Source organism: Macrobrachium nipponense, chromosome 7, assembly GCF_015104395.2.
Source record: "Macrobrachium nipponense isolate FS-2020 chromosome 7, ASM1510439v2, whole genome shotgun sequence".
NCBI lineage: Eukaryota > Metazoa > Arthropoda > Malacostraca > Decapoda > Palaemonidae > Macrobrachium > Macrobrachium nipponense.
Window position 1 is genome coordinate 53,751,150 of NC_061109.1, and position 23,715 is coordinate 53,774,864.

The 23,715-nt window shown below is 46.8% G+C and overlaps 1 protein-coding gene across 1 annotated transcript in view; it reads right to left on the reverse strand.

The window, feature by feature from the left end:
- LOC135217317 (midasin-like) overlaps window positions 1-23,715 on the reverse strand; it is a 236,269-nt gene that overhangs the window by 121,813 nt on the left and 90,741 nt on the right. Inside the window, 3 exon segments of the mRNA XM_064253103.1 lie at window positions 4,861-5,069; window positions 5,347-5,577; window positions 20,949-21,073. Coding sequence (XP_064109173.1) covers window positions 4,861-5,069; window positions 5,347-5,577; window positions 20,949-21,073 — 565 coding nt within the window.

Consider the following 23,715-nt stretch of genomic DNA (forward strand, 5'->3'; position numbering starts at 1 on the left):
GTCGCGGTGAGACCGGCGAGCGTCCTCTCGGCGCGTCGAGCCGCTGGTACCAGCCGTGGCTGGTACCGACGGCCGCGGGACACCCCTTCCTCGCCTCAACCCGTGGCTGGTCAGCGACCGTCACGTCAACCCGAGCAGCCAGCTGGTCGCTGCGAGAGCGTCCACTGGCCTGGCGAGAGTTGTCTGCACGACACTCGCCAGTCTTCTGCTCCGCGCTTCGGTCTTGGCGGCGAGCGAGCTCGGGTGTCAAGACTTTGGCTGGACGGTCTCCCGCGGGAGACCGTCCACTCGGTACTTCTCGCTAACGAGAAGCCGAGGCAGATCCTGGTTTAGCGGCAGAACCGCTAGAACCAGGCGAGGAAGTGCCAGCCGAAGCTGGTACTCCTCTGGTCCCCGTCTTCTTCTCCTTGGTAGAAGAAAAGATGGGCCCTGTTTCCCGAGGGAGCAGGAGGACCAGCAGAAGAGCTCCCCGAATCGCCGGAGCGAGACGGGCCCTTAGAAGGTCCCGAAGGAGCCTTCTTAGGGGGGAAAACCCGGGTTACCAGCTGGTCGCTGCAAGAGCGGCCGCTGGCCTGGCAAGAGTCACCTGAGCGTCTCTCACCAGCCTTCTGCTCCGTGCCGCCGCTCTTGGCGCCGAGCGAACTCTGGCGCCGAAACTTGGCTGCACGGTCTCACGAGGGAGAACGTACACTCGGGATCTCTCGCGAACGAGAGACCGAGCCGGAACCTGCGTAGCGGCATCGCCGCTAGCACCAGGCGAGGAAGTACCGAGCTAACCGATACTCCTCTGGTTCCCGTCTATCTCTTCCTTACGGAAGGGGAGACGGGCCCCGCTCCCGGAAGGAGCAGGAGGACGCAGCAGAAGGACCGCCCCCCGTCCCACCGGTGGGGTGGGACGGGCCCTTAGAAGTTCCCCGAAGGAGACTACTATGACGGGGGGGGAAGGCAGCCTTCTTTCTTCTTCGGCTTATGGGCCTTAAGAAGTCGAAGGGGAAGAGGCAGGCAGCAGACGATGAAGAACGAAGATGACAGCTTCCTCTCCTCCTCTTCCTCGTCAGCTCACGCAGGACAGTCGTCAGGTCCTCCATCCAGGAGGGAGCCGGGGCAGTTGCCGAAGCAACAGGGCCCGACTGCACCTGTCCGGAAGGACCTGGGACTGGGGAAGACACACCGTGGGCAGGACCAGCATGGACAGGCACAGGAATCAGGAGCGACAGGAACAGCACCCAGCTCAGGAGCGGCAGGAACAGCGGCAGCGGTAGTACCCAGAAGGGACAGCCAAGCCAACAGCGGGAATCACATCAGCGGCAGGTACGGCAGGCCCAGCGATCGCCTCGTAGAATCATCGGCAGCCAGCGGAACCTGGGTCCTGGCGGCTGGTCCAGGGGCGAGCTGCTGGAACAGCAAAAAAGAAGTCTGGGGAGGCAGCAAACACGAAGAAAAACAGGCTGCGGCGGCAACCCCACCTCGGTACGGCTGCGGCCCTAGTAGCGGCACCCCCCACGGCGTCATTCGACACAGCATGGGGAGTGTAGACCAGGAGGGGGGGGAGCAGTCATAACGCCGTGGTAGAAGTGGAGACCGCCCCAGACCTCGCTAGACGCTGCAGCAGCCCGTGGATGCTAGGCACGCCCCTGCCTCGCGGTGGTCCATACCTGTCCAAGGTCGTCTCCCACGGATGTAGCACCTGCGGTAACATAGATAGATTAGTAAGAGGGGTTCCCTCACGCACGGGGGAAGACATGCCCCACCCCGAACGCAAGGAAGACCCCAAATACAAAATACAACGAAGAAGCTGAGCGGGGGGCAGGAAGGAAGACGAAGAATCGGATACCAAGGGAGTCGCGGGAGAGCTTTCCGACGACTTCCTGGCAGACCTTCGCTTCCCCTACCCCCGCACAGCAGTGAAAAGTAATATGAAAATGAAACAGAATACTGCCCTTGCGATTCACTTCATAGAACTTAAAGGGGAAAAGATCAATTCCCGGGTAAGAACGGAAACTTGATCCAATAATATGATGCTATCATAAAAAATATATGAAAATGAAACAGAATACTGCACTTGCGATTCATTTCACATAAAAAAAATCGTAAGGATCAATTCCCGGGTAAGAACGAAAATTGATCCAAATTAAATTTCATGCAAATAAATAAATGAAATGAAAAGAATATTGCAATTGCGAATCCACTTTCATTGCATTCTATTATACAAAATTAAAAGGCTCGTGCCGAGCGCAATCACACTCTCGGTAACGAACGCACAGGGCAAAAATATAATGAAAAGAGTACTTACATTTTTCAATTACACACTTTCGCCCAAAATACATGACTCGGCGCGAGCGCGCCCGCCCTCGGCACCGAGACATAATTCAAGGGTTCAATTCATGAAAAGAGAGGAAATCGCCGCATCTACGGCGATAACTCCATGTTGGTTCTTAATTAAGTAATGAAAATGAAAACAGTGTACTTACAGTTTCATTTTCAAGTCAAACAAACCATTAGTAGAAAACACAATATAAACAAAGCATACGACGATGAAGCGGGCAGAGAGCGATGACGAACACGTCCTTCACACCCACGGCCGAAAGCAAAAGTGATTTGTTTACCTCCCAGTCGCGCGGCGCGCGACTGTCGGACAAGCAGTTAACTACCGTTCTCCCATTGTTCGAAGCTTACGACCGTTCCAGCTGCCGCTAGCTACTTCCTATTGTTAAAGGACCGATGGTTTGTATTACGTATCGGAACAAATAATATATATGAAAATGAAAAAGAATACTGTACTTGCGATTCCACTTCCATACAGAATAAGTTTTCGTGCCGAGCGCATTCGCTCGGCAACGAGCATACAGGTCAAAAAAATATATAAATGAAAAGAGCACTTACTTACGATTTTCATCTACACATTTCCAACCAAAATATACGCTCGGAGCGAGCGCTCTCCCGCCCTCGGCACCGAGCATACACAATACGAGGATCATTTCTGGGAAAATGAATTCCCGCACTTACGTTCCCTTCAGTCCCGGCCAGCTCGGGTAAAATCGGAGGGCGTGGTGAAACCAAGATCCTTTAATTCACAATTGAATTCAATGGAAATAAATATGAAATGATTGTACTTACAATTCAGTTTCACTAGATAAATAGAAAAAGAAAAACACAACCATGCGAAAGCAACGACGATGAAGCGGGCAGAGAGCGATGATACACGTCCACACGCCAGCAGGCCGAAAGCAAAAGTGATTTGTTTACCTCCCAGTCGCGCGCGCGCGCCTGTCGGACAAGCAGTTAACTACCGAACCCCTTGTTCGAAAGCTTACGACCTATCCAGCTGCCGCTAGTACCTTCCTATTGTAAAAGGACCGAAGGTTTGTATGCCGTGTCGGAACAATAGTCTTTTCATTGTTTGTGACACTGTTTCGTACTCTAGCTTTTCTTGCCCACAAGCCGATAATACCATTTGTTTTTGATTTTCAGTGAGATTTGCTTGCTCTATTACATGATAACCCTTGACTTCCCCTTCAAGCGTGCCTTTCCCCATTGCTCTTTCACACTCAGATGCTGCCTTCTCGTATCTAATTAAGTAGTCCGCCATCTTTTCCCAAGATTCTCTTCTTATTAGAAGGTATCTTTTTATTCTGCCGTAATTCTCCATTACCGAGTCTTTTAGATAGGCTTTATCTAGTTTCTCTAGGATTAACTTTGGACCCTCTGTACCAGTAAGTTTATCTTTATCTAATGCTTCCACTAGCTCTCGGGCTTTCCCTTTTAAGCTCATTCTCATTTCTATCACCGGGTATTTTGTATCTTCTCCATACAACAATAGCCAATCTTCGGCTTGACCTTTCCATTCTTTGCTTTCTTCTTGTATCCCGTTAAACCTAGGACATTCCCTTCTCCATCTAGTAGTCTCCCTTTGTTCACTGCCGGATCCAGGCATCTTTGATCAACCACGCTCTGCTACGACCCAAAACTCCTACCAGAAAGAGAGCTCTCCCCTAGCAACCACACACCACCAGCACGTGCTTTCTTCTTCCCTGTGTTATTGTTTACATCCCCCCCACACCGCCGCCATCTTGTCTATGACGTCACAACACAACTTAAATACATAAACAGACACCTTCTAGAATCAACCTTATGCTGTCCATATATAGGACACCCACCATATTTCAACAATGCATAAAATACCAATAACAATTATACAATATATAATCACTCTAGACACCCAAAGGATTAAAGCTAGGCTTTTTTTTTTACTTTACAGTATTTATAAAACTATAATGTACTGTACATTGCTACTGTACAGTAAATTCTGTAGTACTATAGTAATTAAATACAATTTTACTTAGTGTGCCATTGCTGGATTACGGCGCCATTTGACTAGTCTAGGGTGCTGTTAACTGGTCTAACATTCCGAAAGAAGGTGTGCGGCGGCTGTAGACTTTAAAATCACTTAGCTCTCAAAATCACTTAGCGTCAGCGGCCAGGAACAGAACCCCTGCCGCTGAACGAGGGCTGCCTGTAATTGTGTTGTGTAGATAATAATCAGTTTCAAGAACTCTCAAATGAAGCTGATTTATTTCTTTCCTTTCTCTTCGTAATTGTACTTATTTCTGTCCCTATGCTTCCCTAAAGTATTAAGATGGAGCATAACATAATCTTAGAACTGGCTCCTTAGTACTTATCCCAAGTTATACAAGAGATTCTACTCTCCATAATTTTGCAGATTCTACACTTCATAAATTTTGTAATGCATAAATGCAAATAACACCAGTCAAGTAACAACTCATAGTCCAACAGATATACAAGCAATATAAATGAACAATTTTTAAACAAAATTACTCGCCATGAACTAAATAATCTTACCTTGAAATCTCTCCATACTGGGGGTCCATTGCCAAGAATAGCCTGAAGTTTCGGTGTGGAGTAATACTGGGAACAGCACCATCCACAACACCTCTCTCACTAATTGCCAAAACACCACCTGGCTCTAACATTGCATTTAGTCGATCCAAGACAGATGCAGAACAAACATTCACTCCATCTATTAGTAACCAGTCTCCATCACGAACAGCCTTGAAAAAGAAGTTGCAATGAAAAACAATATACTGCATAAACTAAATGCACTTGTCAAACATGTTAACTTTCAGGTTACTGAATACGTTACTCATATTTGAGGCTTCTAGTAATATACCCATGAAATGCCTTCCTTTATGTATATGCATAAATTGGAAATATTTACCTTGGCTAAATATCCTGTTTGCATAGCACCAAATTTACATCAAAGTATGAATATATAGCACCAAATTTACATCCAAGTATGAAACTATGAATATAAATGTGTATCTTTACCTTCACAAGGATAGAGTCAACCCAGTGAAAAGTGCCACCACCAGATACTCCTCCTGCAACCTGAACTCGTTCTTTGAGTTTAAGAACTAAATCTCTGAGTCTCTTAACTTGATCTGGAATAATGTTCATTTCAGACCATCCATTTGTCTGCTGGACTTTCTTCTTCTTCTTTTGTTGTGCACCTAATCCATCATGTCCATTCATTTCTTGCCTAATCATTCTCTTCTTCCCCTAAAAAATATGACAGATTCATAAAACTTTATCTAAGCTTCCAGCACTTAAAACTTTACATTATGTAATTTTTATTTACATATATAAAAAATGATATTGTTATGATACAATAAAGTTTGTTCATACTTACCTGGCAGATATATATATAGCTGTATTTTCTGAAGTCCGACAGAAATTCAAAAACTTCCGGCACACACAGTGGTCGGCCAGGTGGTTAGTACCCATTCCCGCCGCTGGGAGGCGGGTATCAGGAACCAGTCCCATTTTCTATTCATAATTTTTATTTCCACTGTCCCCTGAGGGGAGGTGGGTGGGTACTTAATTATATATATCTGCCAGGTAAGTTGAACAAACTTTATTGTATCATAACAATATCATTTTGTTCATGAAACTTACCTGTCAGATATATATATAGCTGAATCCCACCGTTGGAGGTGGGAAGGGACAGAATAGAAGGATTTTGGGAAACAAATGCATGCAGATGATTTACATCTTGGTTCCACCTGTTAGCATTGCTGGCTTCGTGGTTATTGCCACGTAAGTCTGCTTGTGCTACTAGAGTTGCCACGCGAGGTATAGAGACCTATATAGCTGGTGCACTCCAGAGATCTGTCAACAGGGGCGAGACCACGACGTGACTAGACCATATTGACCATACCATGAGGGCTAAGAAGTAAAATTAAATATATATATAAAAATATATATCACCACCTGACCAACCTAGCCAAAGTTAAGGTGTGTTTAACTAAGGCTTAAGAGTTAAGAAGTCACCGTTGTCGGCGACTCAACTACTAAATTAAGAGCTCTTCTAACCATTTTCTACAGGATAGGATGAGTGGTACTACTGCCCCCAAGATTGTGTCTGCAGACACGTATGGCCTAGCAAGCAGCAGATCTCATATGCCATCTTCACATCTCGCAGGGAGTGTGAATTGAACACAGAGTTGCTTCGCTAAAACATGGTACTCAGGATGTTGCTGAGTGCCATGCTCTGTTGAAATGCTTCCGAGGCCGCGCCCTCACCTCGTGAGCATTCAAATCAAAAGATTTCAAATCTTTGTGCCAACACAATGAAGGAGCATTTTTTGAAAGAACTCCTTAACAATAAAGCCAGGGTGTTCTTCGATATGGGCAAGTCTGGTCTTTTCGGAACACTGCAGATTGTCCGTACGACTTCGACTTTCTTGAGTTTTATGTAGATAAAACTTGAGAGACCTGACAGGGCACAGGACTCTCTCTGGCTCCTGCCCAATAACTTGTGCCATCCTTGATTCCAAGCTCCTGGCCCAAGAACAAGACGGGTTTCCATTCTTAGGCCACAACGGAAGGCTTAGAGAACGCACCGCCTTGTGTTCTCTAATGCCAAAACTTCTGACGATGGCTGAAAACCTCACTAACCCTCTTTGTCGTATCTAGGGTGATTAGAAAAGGGCCTTCCTGATCACGTGCAAGAAGTTAACAGGTAGGAGATGTTCGAATGCTTTGACATCAAGAACTTCAGACTATGTCTAAGTTCCATATTGAAAGCTTCGATCTGGACATGCACAGTCAGTCAGTCTGTACTAAAGTCAGGTGACCGACCAGTTGACCAGTCAGACGCATCAAGGACAGCAAGGCTGTACCCTGAAGACCATAAGGCACTATTCTTCGCTGAAGGATGAGTGTCTGGACTGCCTGGGCGATTCAAGCTAAGCAAACCTTGGGGTATGAACGCACCCAACGTCGTTAGCGAATCAACTCCTGAGCCACTCCTGACTCGAGCTTCTGGTGCCAGGAGAAAGGAGCGAGGAGCAAAAAGGCGATTCAGTCCCGAAGGATGAATGCCTGACAGTCCAACCTGGTCTCATGTTAAACGATCATCGGGGGTGTGTAAACGCAACCGACTTCGTCAACAAGAACTCAGAGCTACTATGTGTCTCCTGATCTCGCACGAGTGTCTGACTCCGAGAAAACAACAGGTGAGACAAAAAGTAGACTGGTGAGTCGAGTTTCGAGATTCCACAGAACTCAAAGATCGTGAAGGGCTTTGTTGTTTGACAGAAGCAAATCTCTGAGCCAAAAGGCCGTGCAACAAACATATTTGCGTATTCTTTAATAGTTGTGACTGCCAGCTTATCCCATTCTTCAAACGGAAAGGGAAGATGGCAATCTTATGCTGTCAACATCTCGATAGTCTGAACGTAGTCAGACTCAGAGCGGAGAGGTTATAGGTACCTTTCGTGTTAAAGTAGACCGACTCTCTCGGAAAAGGTCCTTGGAAGGACGTGACCTCTGTGAATCTAGGATCTTGAAGGCCAACAGGGGTGGGGCGATTAGCGTCATTGTCGCTCCCTGTGATGGTATAAATCATCTTATTACATTTCCTAAGCGTTTGAAAAAGGGGAAAAGAGAACTAAACATCCATCCCTGTTCAATATCATAGCGAAGAGATGTATGAAAGGACGTCCCTAAAGTCTCCATAACTCTCAACATACTTCTAAAGAAAGATTCCACTCGGAAAGTCAGTAGTTGCTGCCGTCGTCGAGACGATTCGTACGGACTTTTGCAATCCTGTAACGAACCTCTAGAGGATCGTTACATTCTACGTCTGTTGTTATAATAGGCTCTTTCTCGTAAACCCGAACAGGGACCGAAGAGAAGATACTTCCTAAGATATGAGAGAGCTGTGGAAGATCAGAGTTGATATGGACCACTGGTTCCAAAAAAACTCGTTTCCAGGACTGGAGGGACGACAGAATTGCTTCCACTTCTTTCAGATTATGATCCAGGACATCTGAAACCCTCTCCAGATGTCCGGCACCTTCTTTCTATCACCTCAAGTGATACTTAACGCATCCGAGAGATGTTCAGAATCATTCCTAGATCTTTAATAAAATTTCAGTTTTCCCGGTAGGAAAAAACTGAGAGGTCTGAATTGCAGTCTATTCAGGGAAACAAACTTCTTTAGGAAGGAAATGGGTTCCCCAGCAAGCTCATCCATTCCCTCACACAGTATGTTTACTTCCCTAAAAAGGCTGCGCTTTGCCTAAGCAGGAGAGCATATAATAGTGAAATGTTGCGGTAGACTCGTAGTCCTATACCGTGCGGTAAACGAGCACCGAAAGGAGTAAGAGATATCTCTGAGAACATAGTAAGGCAAAACGAATGCAATGTTTATTCATTCATGTAAGAAATCCCCTCAATCTTAGGCTAAAGTCCGTGATTGTAGGCAGAGATACAGTCAATCCCGCAGGAGAGAGAGAGACGTAACCTGCCAGCACAGAGATACGGTTAGTCCGTCCAATCCCGCAAGGGAGAGAGAGACGTAAACCTACCGCGCATGACAGCGAACGAGCTGGTACTGCCTCGTTTGGACTGGCGGAGAGGACAGTGACAGCAGCAGCTTACGATCGTCGTCTCTTAACTTTATGCCTGGTTGCCAGCTACCCTATTCTACGAAGAAATAGGTCCGTAATTTTTAGCAATAAAGAGCTCAAGCTGGTATATTTAAGCGAAACAGAAAACGCTAAATATATAGATGCGTTTGTGTCGTCATAACACTACCATACAACGGTAAAAGATAAATCGGAAACTCCTGGAAGGCTGCAGGGAGTAACGATTAAATGTCCTTAAATTAATAGACAATAGACCTCTCGGTTGCATCCGAAGAGGTAACTACAGCAAGCGTATATGACTTGAACAACCAGTAGTAAAATAACGCAAGGCAAAATATGATATTATATTGCAATAAAGTTTTTTCATAACTTACCTGGCAGACATATATAACTATAGCTGAATTCGGAAATACAGCTACATACATATCTGACAGGCAAGTTCATAAACAAAACTCAAGAGAAATTGAAGCGGACATCTCAAGCTTTCTTATGTTATTGGACATAAGCGTTCATTGACGTAGTCTACAAGTCTATTTCTTGTACGAGTCTGCGAATGTAATGAATGAGAGCTCTTCCGAATCTTGTCAATAAGAGCTTATCCGCTTACGCAATATAAAGTTAATGAGAAGTTTGTCAATGAGAAACTAACCATTTACGGGACAAAGAGATAATTTGTCAATGAGGGGATACCCACTTACTTGACAAAAACGATAGTATATTGTCAATGGGGGAAATTCACTGAATTGACAAAACGTAATCCAGGAAGTCGAGCATTTTATTTTCGATTCCGTCTCAAACGAGGAAGGGGCAAGAATCCTGTTAAGAGACGGCTTACGACAGGTAGAACGACGATGTTCAATTCGGCAGCGTAAGTCCCGACTAGGAACTAACAAAATCTATCATCTGAAAAGCCCTTTCAGATGGGCTAAAAAGCTTGCAAATTATCCTGGAAAGAGGAAGAAACTCTCCAACCAGCTTCCTCTCCCGTATCAAAATTTATTGGCAGTATGGCAAAGGAAGTCCTGTCTTGCGCTTTCCTCCTTTTGATGAGTGCCTTTGCAAGAATCCTACTGAACGTTGCCGAGAGTCCTGACGTGCAGGACGTCGAGCTTTTACATAACCCATAGCTGCCTTACCACAAAGTCTTGACTGCGGTAGAGCAAAAGAGATCTTTCCTTGAGCTTTCATAACTCCATCCAATCCTGGACTTTACGAAAAGCAATAATTACTGACAAAGACCTCTATAATTCACGAAACCCGTGGTCTTGCTGGGTTTCGAAAACGAAGTTGCCTTTTCACTTTTAAGCTTCCTCTTGAAGCACTGCTTACTTCACATTCTTCGCAGGCGATGTAGAAGGGATCACCGAAGTTAGGTAAAAAAATCTTTAGGCCCAAATCAGCTTGAAGACTTCAACAGAAACGTTCAGCCAGGCGACACACCGGCGTGCGCGCTCGGCGTCCACTGACTAGCAGCGAGCACGCTCGGGCGTCCACTGGCGAGCAGCGAGCACTCTCGGCGCGCGCTCCGCGCTCGGTATCCACTGGCGTGCGCTCGGCCCTCGTCGTCACTGGTGCGCGCTTGGCGTGCACCCGCGCGCGCGCCTGGCGTCCTATCGAACGTCCCGTCCAAGCCGAGCGTCAAAAAAAAGCGTGCAGAAAAGCGCTCACGCTCCTGACAGGCGTCAATGCAAGCGAAACTGCCTTCAGGGAAGAGCATTAGACATCTCGGAGAGAAAAACCGACTGCACGAAGCAGTCTCAGGTGAAGGGTTGATCGTTGTGAGAATACGAGGGGCGAGAGGGAACGCCTTCTTATTCTCACAGCAACAAAGCTAGGACGTCCGCGCTCAAAAGCGTCCTGCTAATATGACTTGCTTTCCCTTTTCTCGGCGGTGGAAAGACGTACACGAGTTCAGGCGACGTTCGCCTTTCTTACTTCTCACTGCAACGCATGACGAGAGAGAGAGAGAGGACGTGAAAACGTCCTCTTCTATAAAGCTTCTATTTAGAGGGCGCGCAGTCCTTCCGAAAGCTCCAAAACCCTGCGCAGGGAGGACGCTTCGGAGGACGAGAAGCAATCCTTCAGGATTCGTGCACGCACTTTGGCAGCCTGGGAGTAACTTCAGGTCTGCCGAAGGCACGTCAGATCGGTGGGAGTTCCTCGTAACCCTCCTTCGGCTTTCGACATGCTCTCCCTCCCCGTTCCTGGGCGTCAAGCAGAGGTCCCGGCCTAGAGGCGAAATAAGGCCGATCTGACGCACCCTCCACTCACAAGGGGCACTGTCACTGCACTTAGCCACTTCACTTTTGCTCTCCAAAGCCAGCACTTTCGATTCTAAGTTACGAATCGATAGAGTATCAGAGAAAGGTCAATACCCTCTACAGAAACTGTTTAGGGCCCGAAGGCAACATTACAGGGTTAGGAGTAACAACTACAGAAGTAGCACTTTTCACCACAATGATAGGAGAGCGAGCACTTAGATTCCAAGATACAGATGGAATCTATAACGTAAAGGGCATTACCTCACGAGACATATTTATAGCCCGTAGGCCATACTACAGGGTTAGGCAAAATAGTCTACAGGTAGGTTAGCCTACCCTGACTTTGTTTACTGATTAATTGCGTACATATGAATCACTACGTCTTCCTTATGGAATTAGACAAAGTCTCACATCCTTACATGACCAAATCTCAACAAAGAAGCAAGACACATAGCCCTCGTGCATATCGAGTGCGGAAACTACCGAAGCTTTCGGTAGCCACACCCTATCCTAGCATGACAACACCCTCTGAAACTAGCCTAACTAGATTCAGATATACAAAAATGAATCATATTCAAAACAATTTAAGATAGCGTATGCCTAGCCACAAATCCAAGTCAATAAATCAAAAGACAATTAGGATATTTAGCGGCCATGAAGTTTCCAAAATCCTAAGACGGAGGTACTGAAAAACAGGTGTTTCCAGCACCGCGACAGAAAAATTATGAATAGAAAATGGGACTGGTTCCTGATACCCGCCTCCCAGCGGCGGGAAATGGGTACTAACCACCTGGCGACCACTGTGTGTGCCGGAAGTTTTGAATTTCTGTCGGACTTCAGAAAATACAGCTATATATATATCTGACAGGTAAGTTTCATGAACAAAATGAAGATATTAATTAAAATAAAAAAAAGCAATAAAGCTACAATAAACCTGAGTTTCAAACCATTCAATTACTCGGACCCTCCTCTCAAAATGACAATTTGTCACGAAAATTGCATTTTTCCTAACTATACACAAACCTGAGGTCCTTTAAACAATAGGAAACGGTAAACTAGCGGTCAGCTTCGGGGCGGTCCGTAAGCTTCGAAAAACAAAGGGGAGAACGGTAGTTAAACTGCTTGTTTCCGATCGTGCCGCCGGCGCCCGCCCTCCCGCGCCGCCCGAGAGGTTGAACGAATCACTTTTACTTTAGGCCCATGCAAAAAGTTGCAGAGCGAGGGGTTTGGCATGAGGTTGGACTAGATTGAAAGGACCTCAGGTTTGTATAGTTAGGAAAAATGCAATTTTCGACAAATTGTCATTTGTTCCGATACGTAAATACAAACCCTCGGTCCTTTAACAAGAGGAAGAACTACAACTTATTTGGTGGGAGGAATCTGAGTTCTTTTTTGGTGAACAGACTGGTGTTCATCCAACCCTGGAGTGCCTCCCTGTCAGTTAAGAGCAAGGGAGGGTATCCAAACCTATGTCTGCCGACTGAGAGGGGTGTGCACCGCAGGATCAAATGGTCAGACCTCTGGGCCAAGTACTAAGAGAGAGGCAAGCGATCTATTTCCGTACCCAAGCAAGAACAAGAACCTTGTTCCTGTTTGCCAAGAGATCAACTCATAAAATGATGGGTTTTGTCCTCAATTTGGCATCCATTCTTCCACCCCCTTGTTGAGGAAGTGGTGGGGATATTTACTCCTATCCCTACTGAAACGGGATAGGATATTTGCTACTATTTGAGTAGCTCACCTGCATCTCGTCCCTTAACCAGCAGGGTGAACGACCGTGGTCCCTCTACCCAGAGGGTAGAGGGAAGAAAAAGATGGGAAGAGGAGCCAGTCACCACTCATTCCATTCCCATCCATTTCTTAACGGTTCACACCAGGACTCGATGGCTGTTCAGCATCCTGCGAGGGTCTGGGTTAAACTACAACCAACGTGTTGATCAAACCACCACGGTTTCCCAAGGAAAAAAAGATCAAAGGAACTGTGGGCAAATATCCTGAAGGTAGAAGGAGGTGCAATTGCGGTCCGGTTGGACCAGCGCCTCCTTCATTACCTGCGTCCACGGGAGAAGTTCTTGCGGAACGCGGATGAGAATGGATGAAGAGGCATCCACCAACTCATCCTGGGTGTCGAGTTTTTTCTTCAGGACACGCTCCGTCGCACCATTCACAGGGACAAAAGCAGCATCAGCCTTCGATACGGAGAGGCGGTGAATGTCCATTAGGGAGGGTAATTGTGAAGGACTCAGGAATCAAATCGTCAGTTTAACCGAAGGGTTTCTGAGTCGTTACGCTACGAAGATCGGTACGACAAAAATCGAGCGTCACAAATCCCCATCACCCTTTGGTTGCTTGACTTCCTCAAGAGAAGTTCATGCAGTTTACCTAATAACGAACAAAAGAAGGGAATAGCCGTATTGACCTATCCCCTCTTCTCAGACTTTGGTTATTTGACAAGTACTCATACTGACAAGCTATTAAGACGAAGTAATGAATTGCTCTGGAACAACCGAAACTAAGTCCACAAGCCATTAGTTTCGTTAAACTGAACTCGGGCGCTCTGACAGCTGCCAACTGACCCTGGTTCGTGAATCATTATAAGCACGGCAAGTCCGCCAAGCATCCGGGTAAGTCACGTGGATACCCTTCGCCCTTTAAAGAGTTTAATGCTGACGAGACCAACAAATAAAATATTTGTTTAGTCACTCCGATGCCGGAACGGCCGGCGCATGATTCTTCTTAATTGCATAAAGCTTCAAAAGGCGAAAGTCAATTGCCTTCAAAAGACCGAGGGTCACCCTGATGGCAAGAAAAACTCTCATAGACGTTGGAATCTCAGATTAAGGAGAAACAACAACTATGTGAACGTTTGAAGACGAAGGTAGGCAATGAAATGCAAACCTACGTCTTCCAGCTGAATCTGAGAGAAGGGAATCTCAAGATTCTAAACCTGCCTGTGCTTACAAATGACTGAAAACGCTAAACCGCCATTTCATTGCTGTCCGTTTGTGTCAATGAAAGCGGGGCGTTCTTCAGTAATGAAACACAGGGTAGAGCCGCTTGAAGAACTGCTTTCTCATGGGCTGAACGGTTTGGAAAGTAGAGCTTGGCAAGGTGGTTGGGAGTAGGCGGGATGTCCTTTCAATACAATCTGAGCTAATCCGGGGTGAACAATGAAACAATTGTACACCCTCCGCAATACAAGATATTTTGAGGACAAACTCAGATTTTTCCGCAAAAAATCATTCGCAATTATCGGGATACGACTGCAGTCAATGAGACTATTACAGAATTCTGTTTAACCACCATGTGCGGTAAACAGAAAGATTGCAAGATCCTATTAGCTTCGATAGTATATCTTCTGTATTAAAATTCTCGCAATCACCGGAAGACGATGAATAACTCAGCGTTTCACAGCAGTTTAGATGGTCCATCCATAGTACTGCGAGAATCCAACCCCGTTAATCAGAGACATTAAGTCCGTGATTGTTGGGCAGGAGATACGGTTGTTATTCAATCAAAGCCAGGTGAGAAAGGACATAAACAAACCAGTCTATCCTCACAAAGCGGCAGCTGATACTGAAATGGCCTCGGGGCAATTCAATAAACGCATAGCCCCCCCCCTAGTCAGCTGCACTCGTCATCCCTGAGTTGCCAAGTAATCCTTTCCACGAAGGAAAATGCGTTCGGCTCTAGAAACCACCGAGCATAAAAAGATATGCTCGAGCAATTATATTTAAGCGAAACGAATTTGGTAAACTATAACAAAGATTAAATGGTGGTTGTTTGTTGTGAACAACACCATAAGTATAGACAAAATTGAAATTGGAAACTTCCCTGGGAGGTTGCAGGCAACCCGGGCTGCAGTTCAATTAGAATACTTTTCGTCTAAAGTCGCAATCCGTATTTAATGAATAAACCAGGATATGCGCCTGACCCCTCGGACCATTTCAACTGCTTACGCCAGAATCATGTTCGCGAGGTTAATATACGTAGTATAATTTGTAGGATTCTGAACAACGATCTCCATCCCCTAAAATTCTTTCCTTCAAGAAAACAAAATAAGGATTGGGAGATCGACCACCCCTTCGTTGCTCTATTAAAGGAGAGTGAAGGAGTAAGCTTCCTTCCCGAAGGGAAAGCTTCAATGGTGAACAGAATTACTAAGACGATAGTTCCAGCCCTAAACTGGATATTCCCCGTCCGTTCTTTCTCTATTCCAGGGTTAGGTCGCCCTACTGTTGAGATAGTCTTCTTTCAGCAGCAGTCTTCTTCCTAATGCTAGAAATTCAGGAATTTCGAGCATAAGGCGAGGTTCCCGATTATCGTGTTAACATATCGGGGATTGATTCCGTCTCGCTCACCTTTGGACCGTGGTCGCGCCTATGTGTGTTTGGAGATCGTAAGAAAAACTCTTCAACAAAACTGAATGCGCTAGAAATTCCGTAGAATTCTAAGCAGTCCCTGCGAAACCCCCACCGAATTCGTCAAACGTATACGGCTGGTGGTCCCTCTCAGATTCCCGTAGAAATTCGAGAAATGGGGCAGGATCCCACCTCAACGAACCCGTGGGGGCCTTACGTCAGGTAAGGAACCAGAAGGTTCCCCCTGGTTAAGCGCCAAGTCCCCCAACATGGGATCCTACAGAGAAATCCTATGTAGGTATCCTTCCCCTTTCCCTCGTAGCCGTAAGGAGAAGGATGAAGGAGGGAAGAGGGGAATGGGGGAGGAATTGGCTACTCGCTCGCCTTCGCCCAGTGGAACTAGCATTTGTGGGAGTAAAGAGTAGGAGCAGGCCATCGCCTTGCGGCGATGGCCCTCTCAGAGTCTGGGAAAAACGTTAATCGTCAGGAGAAAACGTTTTCCCGAGGAGGGTTAGCGAACTCTCACTGTAGGTAATGGGTCTGCCCGCCCACTGTGAACGTCGTCTGGGTGGGGATGATGGCTGATCGACCCTGACAGGAGGAAGAGCCGATACCCGATCAACCGTCCTCCGAACTCATTCCAGTACCTCGGTCGAGGTCGAAACCCCTCACCGTTCTCAGGAGGGACCCGCAATGGAGTATTTAAAATACGGTGTCCGAAGACACGTAGAAAACGGCCGCTGTCGCAGGGGGGGTAGAGGAGGTGGAAGTAGCTTTGATCGATCCCCGGCCAAGAACTGAGAGAGCCTTCTTGTCCGGAGAACGAAGAGACTCTGCGGTTCAAGACCAGAATAGGCAAGCTCCGATCGCGGCATACACCCCCACCGTCGGTTTGGTTTCCCTCTCCGGGCCCCAAAACGACTCGAGCAGAGACATGGGCCTCTGCTGGTTGGCGGAGCGGCGATCCTTACCCCCCCTGGTCGTTGTTTGCCTGACGAAATCCAGTGCAATAACCTGGGTAAAGTTGACTCTGAATCTTCGGAAAGTTTACAGCCGTATTGAGGAGTTAGGACCGCTCCAGTCCCTCCAACAAGAGCAGCTCCCAGGACCCCTCCTCCTTCATGAAGAAAGGACCAGCCAACAGACTCCCTGACGGATTGCCTCCAATCACATTGCGGCGTAACGGTTCGGGTTGGTTATCCTAACGACCCCCAACCGGAACTGCGGCGTCGTGACGGGGAATCGTTGGAGCGTTGTGGGCATTCTCTCACTGAATCACTCCCTATATACCTCGCTCTTCCCTGGGCGTATGCCGAGGAAGTTGAAGGTATCGGACGAGACAAGAACTGACCGCTACCCCCTAACGCCCCCTGACGGATCCCCGCCTCCAATCACTTGGCGCGTGACGGTCCTGTGGTTGGTCCTAAGACCATGAACGTGGCACGTTGCGGCGTCGTGAACGGGGAATCCGTGAGCGGCGCCACCTCTCACCGATCACGCCTAGCTACCTCGCTCTTCCCGTGGGGTAGCCCGCCACTGAAAACGATCCCCCCACCCCCGCTCGCTTGGCAGGACCCAAGCGTTACGTGGGGGGCTGAGCAGCCCGATCGACCAACCCGCGGTTTTTTTGGTGGGGGATCGATCTGCAGGCCATGGCCGTGCCGCTCACGCTGTGGCGAGCGGCCTCGAGCTGAGCACGTCGAACCCCGGTTCCCGTGCGTGCAGACGAAGCTGCTGCTGCGGTTCACCGTATACCGCCTGGTCCCTGTGGGAGCAGGCGGTCCAGTGGTGACCTGCAGAGCTCGCTTTCGCCCGTGAGGACCGGTGAGGCGTTCCTCGCGGCACCGTGTCAATCGCTGGTAACCAGCCGAGGCCTGGTTACCGTCGGTCGAGGGGACCTGGGGGACCTTCTTCCAGCAGCCGCCAACCCGTGGCCGGTCCAGAGGACCGTCACGTCTCCAACCCGGGAGGGACCGGCTGGACCTGGCGAGAAGTCACCTGAGCTGGTACTCTCGGACAGTTCTCTGCATCCAGTTGCCTCCGGTCATGACGCCTGAGACGAACTCAGGTGGTCGTCTTAACTTTGGCTGCACTGGTCACCCGAAGGAGATCGGTTACACTGCGGCAACTTCGGAAACTTTGCGGAACGAGCCCAAACCGAGCCGGTACCTTGGCTTATCAGCAGAGCTGCCAAGACCAGGCCCGAGGGTGTACCAGCGGTAGCCAGCACACCCTATGGTCCCCGTCTTCTTCTTCTTTTCTCAGAATGGGGAGACAGGACCCCGTTCCCGAAGGGAAACCAGGAGGACCAGCAGAAGAACGCCCCCCGTCACATAACCGGAATGTAGGGACGAGCCCTTCGCAAGTTCCCGAAGGAAGGGTCTTCTTAGGGGGAAGAAAACAAAACCCGGTTTAACCAGCTGAGGTCGCTGCGGAGAGCGTGGCCGATGGCCTGGCGAGAGGTCACCTGAGCGGGTTCTCGCCAAGCCTTTCTGACTCCGGTGGCCGTGGTCTTGGCCAGCCGACGGCCGAACTCTGGCGCCGAAAACTGTTTGCTGCACGGGTCTCCCAGAGGGAGAAGCATACAACTCGGGATCTCCTTCCCTGGCGAACGATGAGACCGAGCCGGAAACCTGGCGTAGCGGCATACGCCGCTAGCACCAAGGAGAGGTAAGGTACCAGAGCTAACCGATACTTCCCTCCTAGGTCCCCCGTTCCTATCGTCTTCCTTACGGAAAGGGGAGACTGGGCCCCGCTTCGCCCGAAGGAGCAGGAGGGGGACCAGCAGAAGGACCCCCCTCCCCCGTCCCCACCTCCCGGTGGGGACGGGCCCTTAGAAGTTCCCGAAGGAGACTTCTTAGGGGGGGGGCAGGCAGCCTTCTTCCTTCTTCGGCCGTTATGGGTCCTTAGAAGTCGAAGGTGGGGAACGAGGCCAAGCAACAGACGAAGACGAAGATGGACAACCTTACCTCTTCTTCGTCAGCTCACAGCAGGACAGTCGTTCAGGGTTTCCTCCATCCAGGCCGGAGTCTGGCCTATTGCCGAAGCAACACGGCCCGGACTGCACCTGTTCCGGAAGGACCTGGGACTGGGGAAGACACACCGATGGGCCAGGACCAGCATGGACAGGCCGCAGGAGGAACCAGGAGCGGAAACCAGGAACAGCAACCACTCAGCAGGTGGATGCGGGGCAGGAACAGCTGGCAGGCAACAAACAAGGAAGGGGTACAGCCAAAGTCCAGTAGTAGGGGGAACCACATCAGCGACCAGGTACGGCAGGCCCAGGCCCCAGCCTCCGCCCTCAGTTAGAAATCATCGGCAGCCACGCGGGACAACCTGGGTACTGGCGGGCCGGGTCCAGGGGGCGAGCTGGCTGGAACAGCGGGAAGTCTGGGGCAGGCAAACGAACGAAGAAAACACAGGCGGCGGCGGCCATACCCCTCCTACGGTTTACGGCGGCCGGACCGGCCCTAGAACGCGGCAGACGGCTGTCACCGACAACAGCATGGGGAGTGTTAGACCAAGCCGTGGGGGGAAGCCAGCATAAAGTCGGCCGTGAAGGTTTAGTATGGAGGACCACTCCAAGGTCACCGCCCCAGACCTCGCGCCCTAAGAACTCTGCAGCAGATCGTGGATGCTAGGCACGCCCTGCAGCCGCAGTGGTCCCATACCCGTCCAAGAAGGTCGTCTACCCACGGCTGTCAGCACCTGCGGTTAGCACAGACAGATTAGATAAAGGAGGGGTTACCCTCAACGCACTTGGGGGGGGGGACAGTGCCCCACCCCGAACGGAAGGAAGACCCCAAAAACAAAATACGAGGAATCTGAGCGGGGGGGCAGGAAAGAAGACGAAGAATCGGATACCAAGGGAGTCGCGGGAGAGCTTTCCGACGACTTCCTGGCAGGACCTTCGCTTCCCCTACCCCGCACAGCAGTGAAAAGTAATATGAAAATGAATAAACAGAATACTGCCACTTGCGATTCACTTCATAGAACTTAAAGAGGGAAAAACAAAAAATCAATTTCCCGGTAAAGAGCGGAAACTTGATCCATAATAATACTGATGCTATCATAAATATATATGAAAATGAACAATACTGCACTTGCTATTTTCACTTTCACAGCAATAACAAATCGTAAGGATTAATTCCCGGGTAAGAGCGGAATTGCATCCAAAACTTAAAATTTGATGCAATTAATAAATGAAAATGAAAAGAAAACTTGCTTTGCGAATCCACTTTCATTGCATTCTATTCATACAAAATAAGAGGCTCTTGCGAGCGCAATCAAGCTCTCGGCAACGAACGCACAGGGCAAAAATATAATGAAAAAGAGTACTTACATCTTTCAATACACACTTTCGCCCAACAAAATACATGACTCGGCGCGAGTGCGCCCGCCCTCGGCACCGAGACTAATTCAAGGGCTTCAATTCATGAAAAGAGCGCGGAAATCGCCGTCTCTACGGCGATAGCTCCATGTTGATTCCATAATTAAGTAATGAAAATGAAAAACAGTGTACTTACAGGTTTCATTTTCAAGTCAAACCAAACCATTAGTAGAAAAACACAATATAAACAAAAGCATACGACGATGAACGCGGGCAGAGAGCGATGACGAACACGTCCTTCACACCGCGGAACCGAAAAAGCAAAAGTGATTCTTCACCTCTCGGGCGCGCGGCGCGCGCACGATCGGACAAGCAGTTAACTACCATTCTCCCTTGTTCGAAGCTTACGACCGTCCAGCTGCCGCTAGTTACCTTCCTATTGTTAAAGGACCGAGGGTTTGTATTACGTATCGGAACAATAATCTTTTGCCTTTTACACCAAAGAGATTCATGATTATTCATTACATAATGATTTTTATTGCCAAGAAATTTATTACAATACTAGCATTCAATACATCACAAGAACTTTCTCCCTTCTTGGATTAATGTTTTCAATTCTTTAATCAGACTTTACTACAATAGTGGCTGGGGAAGGTACATACTGTATATCAGCTAACACTTTGTAATTAATGGCTATACAATAAAAAAAGCTACAAGGAGGATATACTGAGTCAGCATTAAATCATTGTATTTTCATGTTCTAACTCCAGAGCAGCATAAAATCAAACTAATGAAATAAGTAAAAACAATGTATATAAACAAAAGCTCATGTTAGTAAATCCTACACTCCACTTAAAAACCAATTTTCTTGATAATCTGATAAGTAATAAAGGTTAGACATCTCTGCACAGAATTAGGATGGACTGAATAAAGCAAAAGCTAAATGGAAGAACTGAAATCTTTTTAAAGACATTTGATCAAGCCATTTTCCTTCCTCAAAAGTAATCTCTTAAATAAAACATTAAAGTGTAAGAAACATGCCAACCTTTTTGATGGAAAAACTGACGTCTGTAAGCGGCTTCTTCTCAATCAGTGTATCTAAAAGTTCAGTTAAAATATCACACTGATCATGAAAGTGTGCTATTTCTTCAGATGTTGTCCTAACAGCCTCTGAAATAATAAAAAGGACAATACACACATTACACTCTATGAATAACTAATGCCTTTACAGCTTGAACCATGCTGCCACCATTATTGCTTTAAAAGGCAATGCTGAGAAATGGAGTGGCTTTGGGTGTATCTGATCATTACCTGGTTGTAGCTAAAAAGGACAAATTTTCTAAGACAATTTGTATTTTTCATAGCTACAAACCTGAGGTCTTAACAATAGGATAATTTTCTAGCACCTAGCTGGATCCGGTTAAATTGCAGATGAAAAGCAAGAAATCTTGTGAGATCTGGCAACGCATGCGTACATAGAGTGAAAACTGGTCAAAGACCACACACCCATGCTACTGCCTATTTTGTTAGTTAAAACTCAAGAAAAATCCACTAAAAAATTTTTAAGTGGTTTTTATAATATTTTTATCACAAAAAGTAAATTTTATGATGAAATTGATAAGAAAATACAGTATTTTGTGGATATCTCTCATAGAAAAATATAGCAAATAGGCGCATTTCCCACAAATAACGGGTAGATGTGGTCCAGAGAGAAATATGCAAATGTGTGAGTCCGCGAATCCAGAGAACACGAATACGAGGGGGGCCCACAGCATTTACTCTTTTACTGAAGAAATAGTATATTGAAAAAAGAATGTCATATTACTTGTTGCATAAATGCATACAGCCAGAAACAGGTGATTTGCTATGAACAACCAAATCCGATAATAAATGCGGTTTGCTTGCATTTCAACCATCGAACAATAGTAAAAAATTACCGTAGTTATGTTACAAATGACGTTAAGTAGAATAGGACTAACATATTTTTCCATTACTATATCCTTATTCCCTATGGAGAAAAGATTGGCAAGGGCATATACTGCTAAATTTAAGCTACAAATTGTAGGTGGGGCTAAGGAAAGAGGAAACAATGTTCATCTGCTGACTATTATCTTGCATTGGCAACATGGATGAAACTCCTGCAAACTTTGGTGTAGTGCCATCAAAATAACAAATTTTCTTTTCTAAGACAATTTTCATTTTTCATAGCTACAAACCTAAGGTCTTAACAATAGGATAATTTTCTAGCGCATAACTGGACCCAATTAAACAACTCGAGGTTGAAAAGCAAGGAATCTGTGAGATCTGGCAATGTGTGTGTATATCTGGTGAAAACTGGTCAAAGACCACACACACCCCACGCTATCACACTTAGTCTTTCCCAACCCAGAATGTCATAAGATGACAAGAAGGGCAGCTAGAGGTGGGCAGTAAGAGAAATTCTGACTGTTCAATAACAAATCAATGCATCAGGATTCGTTATCACTCCTCACTCCCCCTCGCTAGAGTGGAGTATATGCTACAAATCGATGGAAGAAAAGGAAGGATACACAGGCACACAAACTCTAGCATCATGGGGTTGACTGAGGAAGAAGACAAAGCATCTGGGCGAGGAGATGAAAAGCCTTCCCACGAAGGAAGAGTTGAAACCCCACGATGCTCCCTCTTACTATAAAATAACTTCCATTGTGATTTACGCAACACAACATACCGGGCAGGGATTTGTTATAGTTCAAAAATTAACACAACACCTACTGCATGTGGAATGGGGGTCCGTAGCTGAAGAGGCCAGGAAACAAGAACACAGGAAACCTTGAGTCCCAGGGCACATATGTTGGCAAGGCTGGGAAGCTATAATAAAACAAACACAAACAAACAAGCAAAAGAGCAAAAACGGGCAAAACAACCCGGCGGTTAAGAAAAGTACTAAACGTGATAGCGTGGGGTGCGTGGTCTTTGACCAGTTTTCACCTGATATTATGGAGGAGTAATGATGGTAGTGTATATCTGACAACATGAGAGCGGTTTGATGGTGGTCGTAAGCGTGTCTGTTGTGGTGATTGCCATGTATATCAGTGGCAAGCATTGGTTACGAGCATAGGGAAAAGTGAGAGTCTGAGAGCAGAGTGGGTTCTGGTCAGTCAGTTTTTGGTAGCAGTATTATTGATGGTCAGTTATATTGTGTTTTTTGAAGCTGCTGTTTGAATTATTGTTGGTATTGTATGCTTGAATTATTGTTGGTATTGTATGCTTGAAGGTTGTTGAGTTTGTTGTGCTTGTGAGTTCTATTGGGCTGTAAATGAGTTGTTGGAGTTGTGAGTTGTTGCTGTTGTGTTACTTGATGTTGTAGGCAATGTGTTGACTTGTTGGGTTATTGCTTTTTTTTTTTGGAATAGATAGTGATTATTTGTGCATCTGGTTGTTGTCCTTGCTTGGTTGTTTGTGTATTGTGTTACGACGGCTAACCTAGCCTACCTAGCCTAGCTATATCCAGCGGACAGCAGTGCAGCTCCTCAACCTGAGCGTGTGGTAAGTACAAGTGTGGTTGTTGAGTTTTTTTTTTTTTTTTTTTTTAGCTTGTAATCCCGCCACAATATATGCAAGCGTTGCCAGATCTCACAGATTCCTTGCTTTTCAATCTCTGATTGTTTAACCGGATCCAGCTAAGCACTAGAAAATGATCCTATTGTTAAGACTGAAGGTTTGTTCGTATATGAACTTGACCATAAACAAGATTTGAGACATGATTTAATCAAAACTGAAATTACAAGAAAATATCGAGAGAAATCTGTTGATTTTTTACACAATGACCA